The 14246-nt window shown below is 26.0% G+C and overlaps 5 protein-coding genes across 10 annotated transcripts; 3 read left to right on the forward strand and 2 right to left on the reverse strand.

Moving 5' to 3' along the window:
• The first annotated feature begins 2239 nt into the window (after positions 1-2239).
• On the forward strand, positions 2240-4816 carry LOC122633382 (H/ACA ribonucleoprotein complex non-core subunit NAF1). The gene is made up of 5 exons (XM_043821196.1): positions 2240-3245; positions 3310-3433; positions 3526-3794; positions 3996-4150; positions 4213-4816. Exons 1-5 carry the CDS (start codon positions 2470-2472, stop codon positions 4749-4751), a joined length of 1863 nt encoding a protein of 620 aa, XP_043677131.1. The 5' UTR covers positions 2240-2469; the 3' UTR covers positions 4752-4816.
• Positions 4817-5087: 271 nt separating this feature from the next.
• Positions 5088-7093, reverse strand: LOC122633390 (riboflavin kinase). Of its 2 annotated transcripts, XM_043821212.1 has the most exons (5): positions 6929-7093; positions 6299-6450; positions 5554-5705; positions 5344-5446; positions 5088-5268 (listed from the first exon to the last, which is right to left on the reverse strand). In XM_043821212.1, the coding sequence occupies exons 2-5, from the start codon at positions 6384-6386 to the stop codon at positions 5165-5167; spliced, it is 447 nt and encodes a 148-aa protein (XP_043677147.1). In that variant the 5' UTR covers positions 6387-6450; positions 6929-7093; the 3' UTR covers positions 5088-5164. The 2 variants fall into 2 exon arrangements, with proteins under 2 accessions (XP_043677147.1, XP_043677146.1); XM_043821211.1 differs by lacking the exon at positions 6929-7093 and having other exon boundaries at positions 6299-6710.
• On the forward strand, positions 6789-7706 carry LOC122633388 (magnesium-dependent phosphatase 1-like). The gene is made up of 4 exons (XM_043821209.1): positions 6789-6874; positions 6946-7003; positions 7142-7363; positions 7454-7706. Exons 1-4 carry the CDS (start codon positions 6835-6837, stop codon positions 7617-7619), a joined length of 486 nt encoding a protein of 161 aa, XP_043677144.1. The 5' UTR covers positions 6789-6834; the 3' UTR covers positions 7620-7706.
• A 56-nt stretch (positions 7707-7762) lies between these two features.
• On the reverse strand, positions 7763-9670 carry LOC122633384 (DNA primase large subunit-like). Of its 4 annotated transcripts, none has more exons than XM_043821203.1 (5): positions 9288-9670; positions 9177-9195; positions 8819-9087; positions 8139-8701; positions 7763-8046 (listed from the first exon to the last, which is right to left on the reverse strand). In XM_043821203.1, exons 1-5 carry the CDS (start codon positions 9331-9333, stop codon positions 7798-7800), a joined length of 1146 nt encoding a protein of 381 aa, XP_043677138.1. In that variant the 5' UTR covers positions 9334-9670; the 3' UTR covers positions 7763-7797. The 4 variants fall into 4 exon arrangements, with proteins under 4 accessions (XP_043677138.1, XP_043677137.1, XP_043677135.1 ...); XM_043821202.1 differs by having other exon boundaries at positions 8819-9105; XM_043821200.1 differs by having other exon boundaries at positions 8819-9105; positions 9177-9670.
• A 120-nt stretch (positions 9671-9790) lies between these two features.
• LOC122633381 (nuclear RNA export factor 1-like) lies at positions 9791-13361 on the forward strand. Of its 2 annotated transcripts, none has more exons than XM_043821193.1 (10): positions 9791-10195; positions 10413-10714; positions 10789-10872; positions 10962-11205; positions 11298-11491; positions 11578-11690; positions 11964-12000; positions 12114-12346; positions 12425-12593; positions 12717-13361. In XM_043821193.1, the coding sequence occupies exons 1-10, from the start codon at positions 10117-10119 to the stop codon at positions 13143-13145; spliced, it is 1884 nt and encodes a 627-aa protein (XP_043677128.1). In that variant the 5' UTR covers positions 9791-10116; the 3' UTR covers positions 13146-13361. The 2 variants fall into 2 exon arrangements, with proteins under 2 accessions (XP_043677128.1, XP_043677129.1); XM_043821194.1 differs by having other exon boundaries at positions 10046-10303.
• Positions 13362-14246: the final 885 nt, after the last annotated feature.

Below are 14246 nucleotides of genomic sequence, written 5' to 3' on the forward strand. Positions count from 1 at the left end.
GACATACCCTCCCTGCATATAATAAAGATTATATGCAGAAAGGTTCCTTTAACTTCCGTGTAAAAATCCCTCGTTGATCCGTTCCACGGTCACCTAATCTGAAACAGAAAAAGAATAAGAGAAGAAAAGATAAACATGTAAAAATTACATTTAAAATTATAATTAATAATTAAATAAACTGAAAAAAAACAAATGTACAATTAATACTTCCCTGTAAAAATATAATTTCACCATGGTAGATCTCTCGATGATCTAACCTGAAACAGAAGAAGGATAAAGAAAAATGAAAGAAACATATACAGAAAAGAAAACAATAGAATATATATAATTGCTAGAAGAGAATAATGAAATAGAAATATATATAATCGAAATATTATAATTAATAGAAATGCACAGAATAAATAGAAATGTATACGATAAATAGAATTGTATAAATGAATTTTACGATGATAGGACCTTCGATGATTCATCTTTCCAACATTCAACCTGATACAGAAAAACGGTTAAAGAAGAAGAGAAGAAGAAAAGGAAAACAAGAGAAACCAAGATAAAGGGAAACAAAACACTAACTGATGCCGAGACGGCAGCCCGCTCAAAGGCCCACACCCGAGGGCCCCTCCCAAGGGTCCCACCCGAAAGAAACTAAAATAATTAATCACAAATAATTATTTCAATTATTATATAGATATACGTTCAAGAAATATATATATAGATATATAATAGAAAAGTTATTTTGTATTTATTATACAGACAATTTATTTTATAATATTTATATTATTTTATAATATTTATTTATTAATAATCATTAATGAAAATGTATACGATTAATATAAATGTATATAATAAATAGAAATGAAAACAATAAATAGGTAATATAACTTCATTTCATAAAAAAGAAAAGAAATAAGAAAAGAAACTGTGTGTGTTTGTGAACATTATTTATGAAAAATAAAATTCTAAATTTAATTCCGTTTATATTTATAAGATAAAATGAAAATGAAAAGTGTTGAACTATAAGCTAAACGAATATTCCCTTTCCGTAACTCGTCGTAAAGAGAGAACTTGGTATGTTCGTTTTAGCTCCATGTGCACATTTTCAATTACCTTAACTCTTCTCTTTTACTTACGAGGCGTGCGTATTACAAGTATTGAGATGTGGACTCGTTGAAATTCGTGGCAAGACTGCACCCACTGTCAAAGTCCATCCCCTTTTATCACTTCACGCGTGCCAGAGTATCCCCACCACTCCACTTGATTCTGAAACCATACAAGTTGTGTAGATTATTGAATGTATAAGTGATCCAATTATATATTTACATTGTCTATTCTGTATTTTCTGCGGAAGGCAAAAACTGTAATGTGTACTCGTCGAAATTCAAAACAAACTAAACTAGTAACTATCAAAGTTGTTCGAAGGCCCGCCTTTTTGTTGTCGCGGGTGGGAAAATATCACCATCACACTATTTCAATCTAAAATAAAATAATCTGCATAGAGTTTTGAAAGTATGAGCGATGTACTCATGTGCTTACATGAACTATTACTTGCGTGAATCGCGCCCTACGATAGATAACTTCGTGTTGCATTTATCGGTGTACAATTCAAAACTAATTTTGTAACTGTCACAGTTATTTGTAAACCCGATTATATTGATATTATACGAGGCGAACTATTCCGAAATTAGTATTTTTGAGCATTGATTTTTTGAATTAAAATTATAATAAATCAATATTTTTGATTTGAATCAAAAAATGTAAACCTTACAAGCAATGAGATAATCATTTGCTTCACGAAAACGAAACACCCACCATTGAAGCATTTATATCAATATCAGTATGTGTAATATGTTTTTTTTCTTTTGCCGCAATGTTCAAAAAACATCAACGAAACTTTTTTCGGCAAAAATGTCAAAAACATTGTTTATGCCAACAGCAAATCCAGGCAAAATTTTTGACTGATTTTAATATCTGAGATCTCGTTGTAAAGATGTAAGTTTAGATGACTACATAGCTTTTTCAAATTTTTGAAGTAGCTTTATATTTATGCATAAACTATTCTCAAAAAAAACATCTTTTTTGACACATCTTTTTTCAAAGAATATAAAGTTTTTTCAAAAATTCGATAAAGTCGTCTCCATTTTTAAACCTTCTTCATTTCTCAAGTCTTCATTTTTTAAATGAAGCTTTTTTCCTCAAAATCGGTTGTAAATTACACTTATTATTGTTTATAGACTCATTATTTATGGTGTAACCATCATAAAATCAGGTGTAATCGAAAGCTTTAAATATTCAATTGATTTCTTTAACATAACCTAAATTTATAACGAAAGCGATTGAACACGTGTATTTGCGTTGACGCGCAGAGATCAAGATACTTTTTTATTGGACATAATTTATATTTAATTTATACACAATTGTGATTAAGAAAAATAAACTATAATTAGTGATATTTCTGAAAAATTTCATAGAATTATGTCTGAAACAGAAAACAAAGAAGTTTATATTGCATATGACTCGACTATGCCAGAAACAAACGAAAATAAAATCTTCAATTGTGCTTATTCGGATATTACAGATGATTCTAATGATAGTAAAAGTATATTACTGGAATCGGTAAGATTTAATAATTATATTATAGATACGAATGTATTTTATCCATTAAATAATGAAGCACACGAAACACATGAAGCATGTGATTCTACATCTGAACCGATAGAAGAAAATAAATATCAAAAAATAATCCATTCTGATAAAGCTATTACTAACATTGAATGTATTAGTACAGAACCTATTAATGATGACAAGGTTGAATGTATGGCTACAGAACTTATTATAAATGATAATGCTAAACATGTAGAAATTATTACTGAAGAAGCCAATAATCTTGGCATTCACATTTCTACCATGCATAAGGATAATATAATTTCACATAAAATACCAGATAACAAAACAACTTCATCTCTTTCTGCAATTGCTGTAGAATATGATTCTGATATAGATAATGAAGATAGTGTATACACTGATACAAATAAAAGTTTGCATCTTAATAAAAGTCAAAATAATGAAAATATAGAAATCTTAAATTGTGAGAATACAAATGTGTATCGTGTAAAGAATGAACAGTTATCTAGTAAAGATAGTGATAGTGATAGTGATAGTGACAATGATGATTTTAGCAATAGTAGTGATTCATCGGTAATAGTTTTACCAAACGATTCAGATGAAAATAGTGACAGTGAAACAAAGAGGTAAGATAGTACTTTTTTGAATATATTGATTTCTAAAAAAAATAAATATATTTATTCTTTATAGAAATAAACTAAATGATAAAAAACAATCTAAGGAAAAGGAACTAAAAAGTGAGTTAGATGATCTTCCTCCAATAGAAGATCTTAAAATATCTGTATCTGAAAACTCATGTGATTTAGTTGGAGAAGTGAGTGAAAGTTTAAGTGTTCTTTTTTCTATATTAAAAAATAGATAATAATTTATTATTTTTATTAAAAAATTTTATTTTATTTTATATAGGTTGCCTGGATGGTTGAACAATTAGTAGTTGTCCGTCCTAAAGCTAATAAACCAACTCTTAATTTAGATACTGTTCTTTTTATTGATAAAGGAAAAAGAGCATTAGGCAGGATATTTGATGTTTTTGGACGAGTTTCTGATCCACATTACTGTGTACGATTTAACAGTCCTGCACATATAAAAGAAAATGAAATTAGTATTGGCATGGAGGTTTATTATTGTCCAAACTCGCCATATACATCTCTCGTCTTTTTACATGAATTAACTAAGTAAGTATTAAATATTGAACTATTCTATTACATGTGCAGTGCTCCATCTATTAAATTATAATATATAACATTATAATAAATTTTATTAATTATAATATATTATATAATATATCGTAATATTAATATTAATTACAAAAAAATATTAAATTTTATAAATTATAAAATTTTATAAATGTAATATATTATGTAACAATTGTTTAGAATGAAAGGTACTGATGCTGTTGATGATGATGAGGCTCCAGATTTTTCTGATGATGAAGAAGAAAGGAAATATTATGAAAATTTAAAACAGAAGAAAGTAAATGAAATAATTAGTTCAGAAGAGAATACTCCACATAAGCGAAGACGCAAGTCAAGTAAGTCAAATATTTCATTTCTTGTAATTACTATTTCTAACACTATCTCTTTTTACACGTAGTATCGAGTTGGCAGTCTAACCATCCTTGGAATAGAAACATAGTAAAAAATTTTAAAGGAAGGAAATCTCATGTTAGGAAGAATGATAATTCTGCTATATCTAATTCATATAATTCACCATGGACATCATTTCCATATTTTAATAATTTAAATTACACATCTAATTTTCAACAAATGCATTCAACGCATAGTGGACTTTATGGATATATGCCCTATTCAAATAACTTGCAAACTAACAGTACAAATCAAAATTCCAATAAGTACAATATCAACCCTCAATGTATTAACATCAGCAGGAATGAAACAACAATACCAAACCCTAAAATCCCTTTTGAAATGCTTCCTAGGTTTCAATCTGCTGCATCAGTTAGTGTTAATAGACAGAATACATTTCCAACTCCAAATATAAGATATCCACATACAGATATATATTGGCAATCACAAACTTCATATGTAACTTCACCTTTATCATTTTTACCTCCACCACCACCACCTCCACCTCCACCTTCCATAGAACAAAATCATGATACTTTACAATAACAATGTATTAATGTCAAATGAAAATAATAAAATTATAAATAAAAAATATTGAAGATCTAACCATATTACCATTTTTATTAAATACTAGTATTAGTAAAATTTCTTTACTTTGTATAAATATTTATATACAATTTTATGTTTGCATATTAAACATAATGTATTCAAATGTTTTACCTCAATAGATTAACATAATATTTTGTGGTTTTTTTCTATACAGATTTTTATATAATGTGTGAATAGATATTGTTTTAATGTGTGATATGTATAATTTTATAATCTTAAAATTGATAGCAGATAAAATATTTCACTATATTTTGGGTATAAAAATTGAGAGTATAACTTTCACAATAAGTATATTTGTAAAAATTAATTATTAAAAGACATAAAATATTTTTATAATAAAATAAAATTGGTCATCCTGTCAAAAAAGTGTCATATTTATAATTCAACATGTTAGGTTTGTCTAATTCTTTCTCAGCAATCATAATATCATTCTTTATTTCTTTTATTAATTCATCTAAAAAGATTTGTTTTTATATATTTAATGTTTTTACAATACATAAAATATAAGAGAAAATAAAATTTAATTTACCTATTGATGCAAAATCTTTCTCTTTTCGTATATAACCAGTAACAATCACTTTAAGTTCCTTTCCATAAAAATCATTTGGAAAAGTTTCTAATATATGAACTTCCTACAAAAAATTATTATAAAATTAGATTAATAAGTATGCTATATATTTCATTATAGTTAGATTATATACACACGCACACGCGCGCACACACATTGTTTACTACTTACAAATGTTTTTTTCTCATTTTTATAAAATGGATTCCATCCAACACTTGTAACCATTTTATATATCTTCTTTCCATCTAAAGCAGCCCAACCATAATATATACCAGTGTCAAAATCCTTAGGTAATGAATTAACAACGCATTCTGGAAAATTTGCTGAAAAATAAGAATCTCTGTTAGATTGTTAGAAACGAATGAAATAGATATATATATTTCAAAACGCGCGAAAATATTAGTAAGTAAAACTTTCGCTAGATGTCATCGATATAAACGGCAAATTTTTTAAATCTTTATTCGTAATATTGCAGAGATAACGCATTAAGATGATTACGTTATAAAAGCTTATTGTAGATAACTATTAAAAGATCTTCAATATTAGAGATATCGTAACATATTAACATATCGAAATAATTTTCACAGGTCATTTATAATAGGGTAATTGAATTAAAATTTCTATACATTTATTTAATTTAATGCAACTTGTGTATATGTATCTATTATTATATGTATTTATATTTGTTATTATATGTATATATATTATATAATATATAATGAATTACATTATTTTCAATAAAACAAAGAATGGATTGTATAAAAGTGTCCTTATATTTTAAAAACCAGAAATATTTCAATTTCGATAAGTTAATCCGTTTTTTCCTTTTTACATTATAATAATTTAAATTATTAGTATATATATATATATATATATATATATATATATATGGGATTTTAAATGTATAAATTGATACCTGTAGGAATGCCTAATGCTTTTGAGCCTCTACCAAAACCTCGCACCACCATACCAGATACAAAACATGGTAATATTTTATCACTCATCTCACGTATCTATGTTTCTCAGATTCGTGCCACGAAGTAATCTTCGGCAAGCGGGTATATAACGCTACAGTAAATAAAACAAATATATTCAATTTTTCTTTATCATTGAGAATATTCATATAATTGTTAGAGTAAACTTTTTATTCACTATAAAATCACTATTGATTCTCGATTTTTTTTAATAATACTACGTGGCAATGAGGACATGAGTAACTGTGATGAGTTAATATGTACATATGTAGTCTTTTTTAATAGCTACTTTTATCTATGAATGAATGCATATAATTGACTCAAATATTCGTACAGTACTACCAATATAAACGTAATATTAATTATTTGTTGTTCAAAGATATATCATATCTTATCAAGTATATTGATTTAATGATTTTCATAAATTTTAAGTGATTACATAAAATATACCGAGTTTATTAACTACATTGAAATAAATATGTCGGAAAAGAAACCAAAAATAATTGTTTTTGACTTAGGTTAGAATACATATTTTTATTAAACAAAAATATTCTATTATTATTTCTTCTTACCATTATTTTATTTTCAGATTATACATTATGGCCTTTTTGGGTTGATACACATGTAACACCTCCATTTATAAAACGGTTTGTTTTATTGAAATTATGTAGTTGTTTTACTGTGATATACTAACCACGTGTCTTTAATATTCTCTGTGGTGTTTTTGCACAAGTACTTTTACATAAAAATAAATATGATTCAATATTAGATGCAACATATTTTAGGAAAAAAGATGAAATAGTGGATGCACATGGTCAGATTATACGTCATTACAAAGATGTACCTGATATACTAAACAAATTATCAGAGGAAGGATATGAACTTGGTGTAGCATCACGTACTTCAGAAATCAAAGGTGCTAAACAATTGTTAAACTTACTAGATTGGGAGAAATATTTTAAATATAAAGAGATATATCCAGGTTCCAAAACAACTCATTTTTCACAGTAAGTTCTGTAAAATATTAAAATACATATGCCATGAATATATTTGTAACTAAAACAAAAAAAAATATCGATTAATTTAATTTTTTTTAGGATTAAAAAATTATCTAATGTTGAATATAAAGATATGATGTTTTTTGATGATGAACAAAGAAACATATCTGATTTAAATAAAGTAGGAGTGTTGTCTATATTAGTTAAAAATGGTATGACACATGAAGTTATAGATCATGGATTAAAAAAATTTTCCAAATTATAATTACTGTATATTTTGAAACATCATATTGTAAATAATACTGTATATACATATTTTAAGCAGCAATTTATATATTACGTATAACTTCATTCTTATCGTTTAAAATATATGATATAAATATATCAGTTTAAGAAAACATAATAATATAAATTTTCTTTTACTGTATTTTTACAAAGTATGATCAATACAAATTATTTGCCATTGTATAGTATTGTAATGGACTACTAACAACAACATCATCATCAATATTTTTATGTACTATTTTGAAATAAGTTGTACATATTATTTCTGGCTTTTGCAAAAGCATTTTTTCAAGAAATTTATCTATTTCATCTTTTGTTAATGAAATACTCAAAAGATTAATAAGCCTATCTGAGTCAAAATTTTTAAATGGACAACCTCCTTCATACGTGGGTCCTGGGATTTGTGTCTAAAATTGAAACAAATATAGAACATATTAACAAAAATTATTTCTCCTAATATGATTTGTAATAGAATATAGAACATCAATGAAATACATACACACATAACAGTGCAATTGGGAGATTTATAATTTCTATGAGATCCTTCTAAACCATAAAGATGTCTAATACTGTATATAAATTTTTTCTCATCTGTTTGCCATTTATGCATACAAACAGAAGTACAGGTATGCGGTTTAGAATATTCCTCTTTCCAATATTGAATAGCATCATCTATTTTCATACCACTTTCCTTTAAAAAAAGACTATAGTATAAACGAGCATAATGACTAAGACGATGCCTTTTCTTCAATACCATATGAAGATGTTGCATGCACAAGGGAAACTTTTGTATTTCAAAATTTATGTTCTTATTATTTATTCTTCCAATGGTAGGTCTGTTTTGCAATATATAAAACTGGACTTGTTGCTTGAGAGAATTAAGTCTAACGTCATTGTTGACATGCCATGTGTGGGATTTAATATGTTTTAAATCTTGTATTAAATAAGTATTAAATAATGCTACCAATAATTTTTTCCATTGCGAACAATATACAATAGCATATCCACCAGTTAAGTCAACCTCTCTTCGCTTGATTAATTCTGGTATTAACTCAAATCTTACTTGAACAAGAATAAAGTAATAGATTTACAAATTTTGTTTAAAAAAAATATATATACACACATACAAATGTATAGTCTAAATGATTATAGATAATACCTAATACTATTGATATATACCTTTGTATTGAAAAATACAACAATCATCAGTATGATTTTTTGACATAATATGTTTAAAAACTGTAGATTGTAAATAGAATACACATATTCTTCGTATATTTAAACTTATCTTATTCTCTTTGTGATTTATTGTATCCAATTGCCTTATGATACTTTGAAGAAGACTATTTAATTGTCTAGGTATAATATTATCTAATCGATGTTTCAATAATAATGTTTCTCTTGGAACCCAGTACATCCATAAATCAGTTGATGTCGAAGCTATTAACCTAAAGTATGAATGTAGTCTGATACCGATAAATCATTTTATAATGGTGGTGTATAAATGTACATTACAATGACATAATTATACAATTACCTTAATATAAAATGACCAACTTTATCATATGCAGAACTTTCTAATAAGTATTGAAAATTTCCATCAAATTCATTAATTTTATTATTATATAAATATTCTAAATATTCTAACCTAGTATATACACATTTTTCCATAATATGTAGAGATATCTGTCCATTCGGCGGTTTGATGTAAAACATTTTAAAGATTGATTAATGTTTCAATAAGTGTTACTAATTCTTGATAAACAATTTCTTGTTGACAATTTGCCAAATTTTACTCGCTCGATACATTTTATGTTGTATATTTTGTTTAAAAGTTCGCGTTTTTGCGAATTTGTGAATTATAACATAGTAAAATAACAGTTTCGAGATTGGATATATAGGTACTGAGTGGATAACATTTTTATAAGTCCAAATTAAGTATACTAGTATATTATTTCAATTTAATAAAAATTTTATTTCACCCTAAATAACAATCACCTCTGTCTTCCTTCTCTACCGCGTCTCGATACACTAGTTATTAATCCCACGATGGTTAGAACTAAAAAGAAGATAAACTAATCTTACTAGATGGGATACTAAAATATTTCTAAGTTTCAGATGACACATGCGCCATCTAGGGACTCAACCGTGAAGTGCGACAATAGTATTAAAGGGTGCGTTACAAATACAATACGTACCATGCTTCATTTTTTCTATTTTTCATTATGTTCATAAAACGCATGCAAAAGTTTAGTAAGCAGCTCCATACGATCAACTACTACTCTGTCTAAAGTTATTCAATCTCGAACAAATTCAGCAGTTAAGACTTGAACCTTGAATTCTTTAATGGAAAACTGAATGAAGATATAATAGGCTTTACTCTACACTTATTCTGTTTATTCGGGCTTATTTTTGTTTGTTATTTTCAATTGAATGTTTTATGATTCTGATTTCGTATCCTATATAATTATTTGAAAATGTCAAAGAAACCTAACAAATCTGCATGGGGAAGACGAGGCAGAAGGACGAGTAATCCAGAAGATAAACATTACTTTGGTATTATTTATAATTATAATAATATAAACTCTTGAATGTTTTATCAATTTATAAAGTCATGGAAAATATGCAAAATGTACAAATAGAATATGTGAAATCTAAAAAAGAGTATGTATTAATTCCATGTATTTTGTCATAATTGCAATATTAATTATATTGTTAATGTTAATAATTTGTTTATTAGTAATATTAAGTTTTATTATACTATATTATACAGGACATGATGATCGTGTTGGAAGAACAAGCAGTGGAACGTGTGGAAATAGACGTCGTGTATCTTTTAAACCTCAAGGAAGATTAGGCAGAGATATATCAAGAAGCTTAACTTTGGCATTAGATGATGATATACCAATGGCAGGAACTTCCAATAATAACAACAGACAAGTCATTGTTCGAGGAAGGAATAGAGGTTTATCTAGAGGAAGAAATAGTCCTTTACCACATAGAGCAATTCGTACTGGTATCTTATCTACACCTCAATCACTACCTGCTGGAGAAACTAACTGGTATAAAATTACGGTAAATATATTGTGATATGTGATTCTTATTATTTAAGTATTATTTATATTTATATTTATTTATTTATTTTTTAGATACCATATGGTGCAAAATATACAAAAGATTATATTTTGAGCAGTCTTAACAGCATTGCTTCAGAAGCTTTTGTACCTATAATGGTAAATAGATTTATAATAGATATTTTATAATTCCTGTGTATTGGTTCAATTTTCCAGATTTTTAACGTTCTTTTCAAAATCATTTGTAGTATAAGACTTCAGGAAACGAAGCGTCCTTTTATGTTGATAGTCAAAAAGCAGCAAGTATTCTTCTTCATTGTGATCGTAAAATTACAACAACAAATGGATTTAAACTTCGAATAAAAATTAAATTAGGACTTCCACAGTGTGAAATCAGTGATGCTTTAAAAGAAAGATTAAAACAAGCTATGGTTAAACGATATGTTCAAGAGACAAATGCTTTAGATTTATCAAAATTTCATCATGATCCTGGTTAGTCAAGCAATCAATTTCTAATTTTTGCATGGAAATATTAAATTACTATTATAAAATACTTATTAGTACAATATCTATTTTTGCTATAGATCTTATTGCAGATTACTTTTGTGCATTATCTCGACCGATTATGTTAATGGCAGTATTAGATATTGTGTCAGAGTATGTACCCACGTTAGAAGCATTGAATCTGGATGGTAACAAGTTATATATGATTGAAAAACTTGATGTCCTATATAAAAAATTTCCAAGATTGAAAATACTTTATATAGGAGATAATAAGGTAAATCGTATATATAAATTTAACACTTAACAAAATACAAATATATATAATCTAACAAAACATACATATATGTGTATTTGTTGTAGATAAAAGAAATTAGTCAATTAGATGCTATAAAAGAATTACAATTAGAAGAATTAAGATTGACAGGAAATCCTGTCTCCAATAGGTATATATCTCGTCAAAATGACTATATTAGGTAATGTATTGTTTTACATAATTTTTTTTATTCTTAATAAGAAATTTGTCAAAGAATGTAGAATATGTATTTCGATGAATTTTTACAAATATTGTCTATATTTATTTTTTGATTTTATACGTGAATATTGACGATTTTTATATTAAATACAATTCTTTATGTGTAGAATTAATTCATATCTGCATTCTTTGCTAATTTATTATGTAAAAATATGATACATATTTTTGTTATCACAACTAATTTGGAGCTTTTGGGTTTCTTTCTCAACAACAGCGGTGTACGGAAAATATTTCCTAAGCTTTTAAGACTGGTAAGGAAAGAATCTAACTATTGAGTATAATAGAAGAAATTATATTAAATTAAATTAAAAAAATAATGTATAAATATAATAATGATTTTGTTAAAAATTTATCTATTTTAAAGGATGGTATAGAGTTACCACGTCCAATATTATTTGATGTTGCAAATGATACAACAAAAGTGCCTCATACTCAACGATTATTTGTCACAGATGTTAAAGCACAAGACATAGCAAGTCAGTTCTTGCAACAATATTTTATTATTTTTGACAGTGAAAATAGGCATCCATTGTTAGATGCATACGATGAGCATGCACGTTTCAGTTTGACAGTGATAAATAATCAAACTACTGAAAGGTAAGTGAAAAAATGATATTACACTTTTTACGATACATTATAAATCATAATGTTATTGAAAATTATCGGAATTTTCAGATTAAGTGCATATCTTTCAGAGAATAGAAATTTATTTAGAGTAAATAATAATAATAAGAGGCAGAAATTATTAAAGCAAGGTAGATTACCAGTTCTATCTTTTATAATAGAACTACCACGAACAAAACACCATTTAAATACCTTTACAATGGATATCAGTGTTATAACTGTAAGTTAATATTATTTGAAGAATATTAAAAATAAATTTTTTGTTTTGTTTAAATACTATATAAATAATTTGGTAAATCGAACTTACTTTCTTCTTTTTGTCCTTTTCTTTTTACAATTATAGCAAGGAATGATGTTGATCACAGTAACAGGATTATTTGACGAATTGAATAATAAAGGTGATCAACTACGTTATTTCAATAGGACATTTATCATAGTACCAAGAGGAAATGGCTATTGTATCTGTAATGAGCAATTGCATATTAGTCTTCCTACTGAAGAACAATGTAAAAAATTCATCACTGATAATTTCTCAGCCCAAATGTCTGATGTACCAAGTGGATCTAAATCTTCATCAGAAATACGATCACCGCAATTAACGGAAGACGTAAAACGAAAAATGGCATTAACATTAAGTCAAGAAACGAACATGAATTCAGAATGGAGTTTGAAATGTTTAGAGGAAGTTCACTGGAATTATGAAAATGCAATATTAGCTTTTCAGGAACTTTTCAAACATGGACAAATACCGTCGGAAGCATTTACAAAATAAAAATTGGATTATAGGTAAAAAATATGACAAAAATACATCATTCTGTATTCAAATTTTTTCGTAAATCATTCTAATTCTCATTGTTTATCACAGCCTTCAAAGTAATATGTACAAAATTGATGAATTTTATAGATAAAAATGAAATTTGTTAATTTATAATTACATATTGTTACTATCTTTTTCATATTTTGTGCTACAAAGACACAAAAAAAAGAAAAAGAAAGAAAAGAAACAAATAGAAATAAGTTTAATCTTAAAAAGTTAAAACAAAGCAAGTTTAATTGAAAAATTATAATTTCTTCTTGAATTTACAGTTACCTACAGATTTTGCAATATATCTATTTGGAACAATGTATATGATGAGGTTTATATAATAATAATAATAATAATAATAATTATAGTTGTAATTAATTAATGCAAAAATCAATATCGCATATTACAAATACTTACATACTATGTAATGAACTTTTCTTTTTTGACAATTATTATTAATTAATCATTTTTTGTATATACGACTTAGTAATCAATTTGATAAAATATTTATTCAAACAATTTATTATACTATAAAAATGTATATATTATTAATAACATTAATTTACAATTAATGTGGTTTTTTTTATTTTTTTATTTTTTATCCATTTTCTTAATTTTTTATAAAACACACACAAACATATAGTTGTATCAGATTAATTGTAATATAGTAAAATTTAATGAAAATCTTAGATTTCAAAGGAAATTAACTAAAGAATGCTGTGTTAAACAATTTACTTTCTGAAAACATTTGATAGATTAATTAATATTGTAGTTCTCACTTTTATTATGAAATTCAAATAAGTTAATTACTTAAATATTAAAATGTATAATATACACAAAGTAAAATAAGATATTTTTACTAATGTTATCAGATGTTTTCAGAAACTTGGAAAAAGATTGTATGATTCTGATAGATATGATAAGGGATGAATGTAATTAAGAAAAAGATATAAATTATTATAAAAATCTGTTTTAAAGAAAAAAATCCTGCTGTTGAAAATCCTGTTAAAAATCTTAAAAATCAAATGATTATATATATATATATATATCAATTGGTTAAAAATTAGA

The sequence above is a fragment of the Vespula pensylvanica genome, chromosome 12, assembly GCF_014466175.1.
Source record: "Vespula pensylvanica isolate Volc-1 chromosome 12, ASM1446617v1, whole genome shotgun sequence".
NCBI lineage: Eukaryota > Metazoa > Arthropoda > Insecta > Hymenoptera > Vespidae > Vespula > Vespula pensylvanica.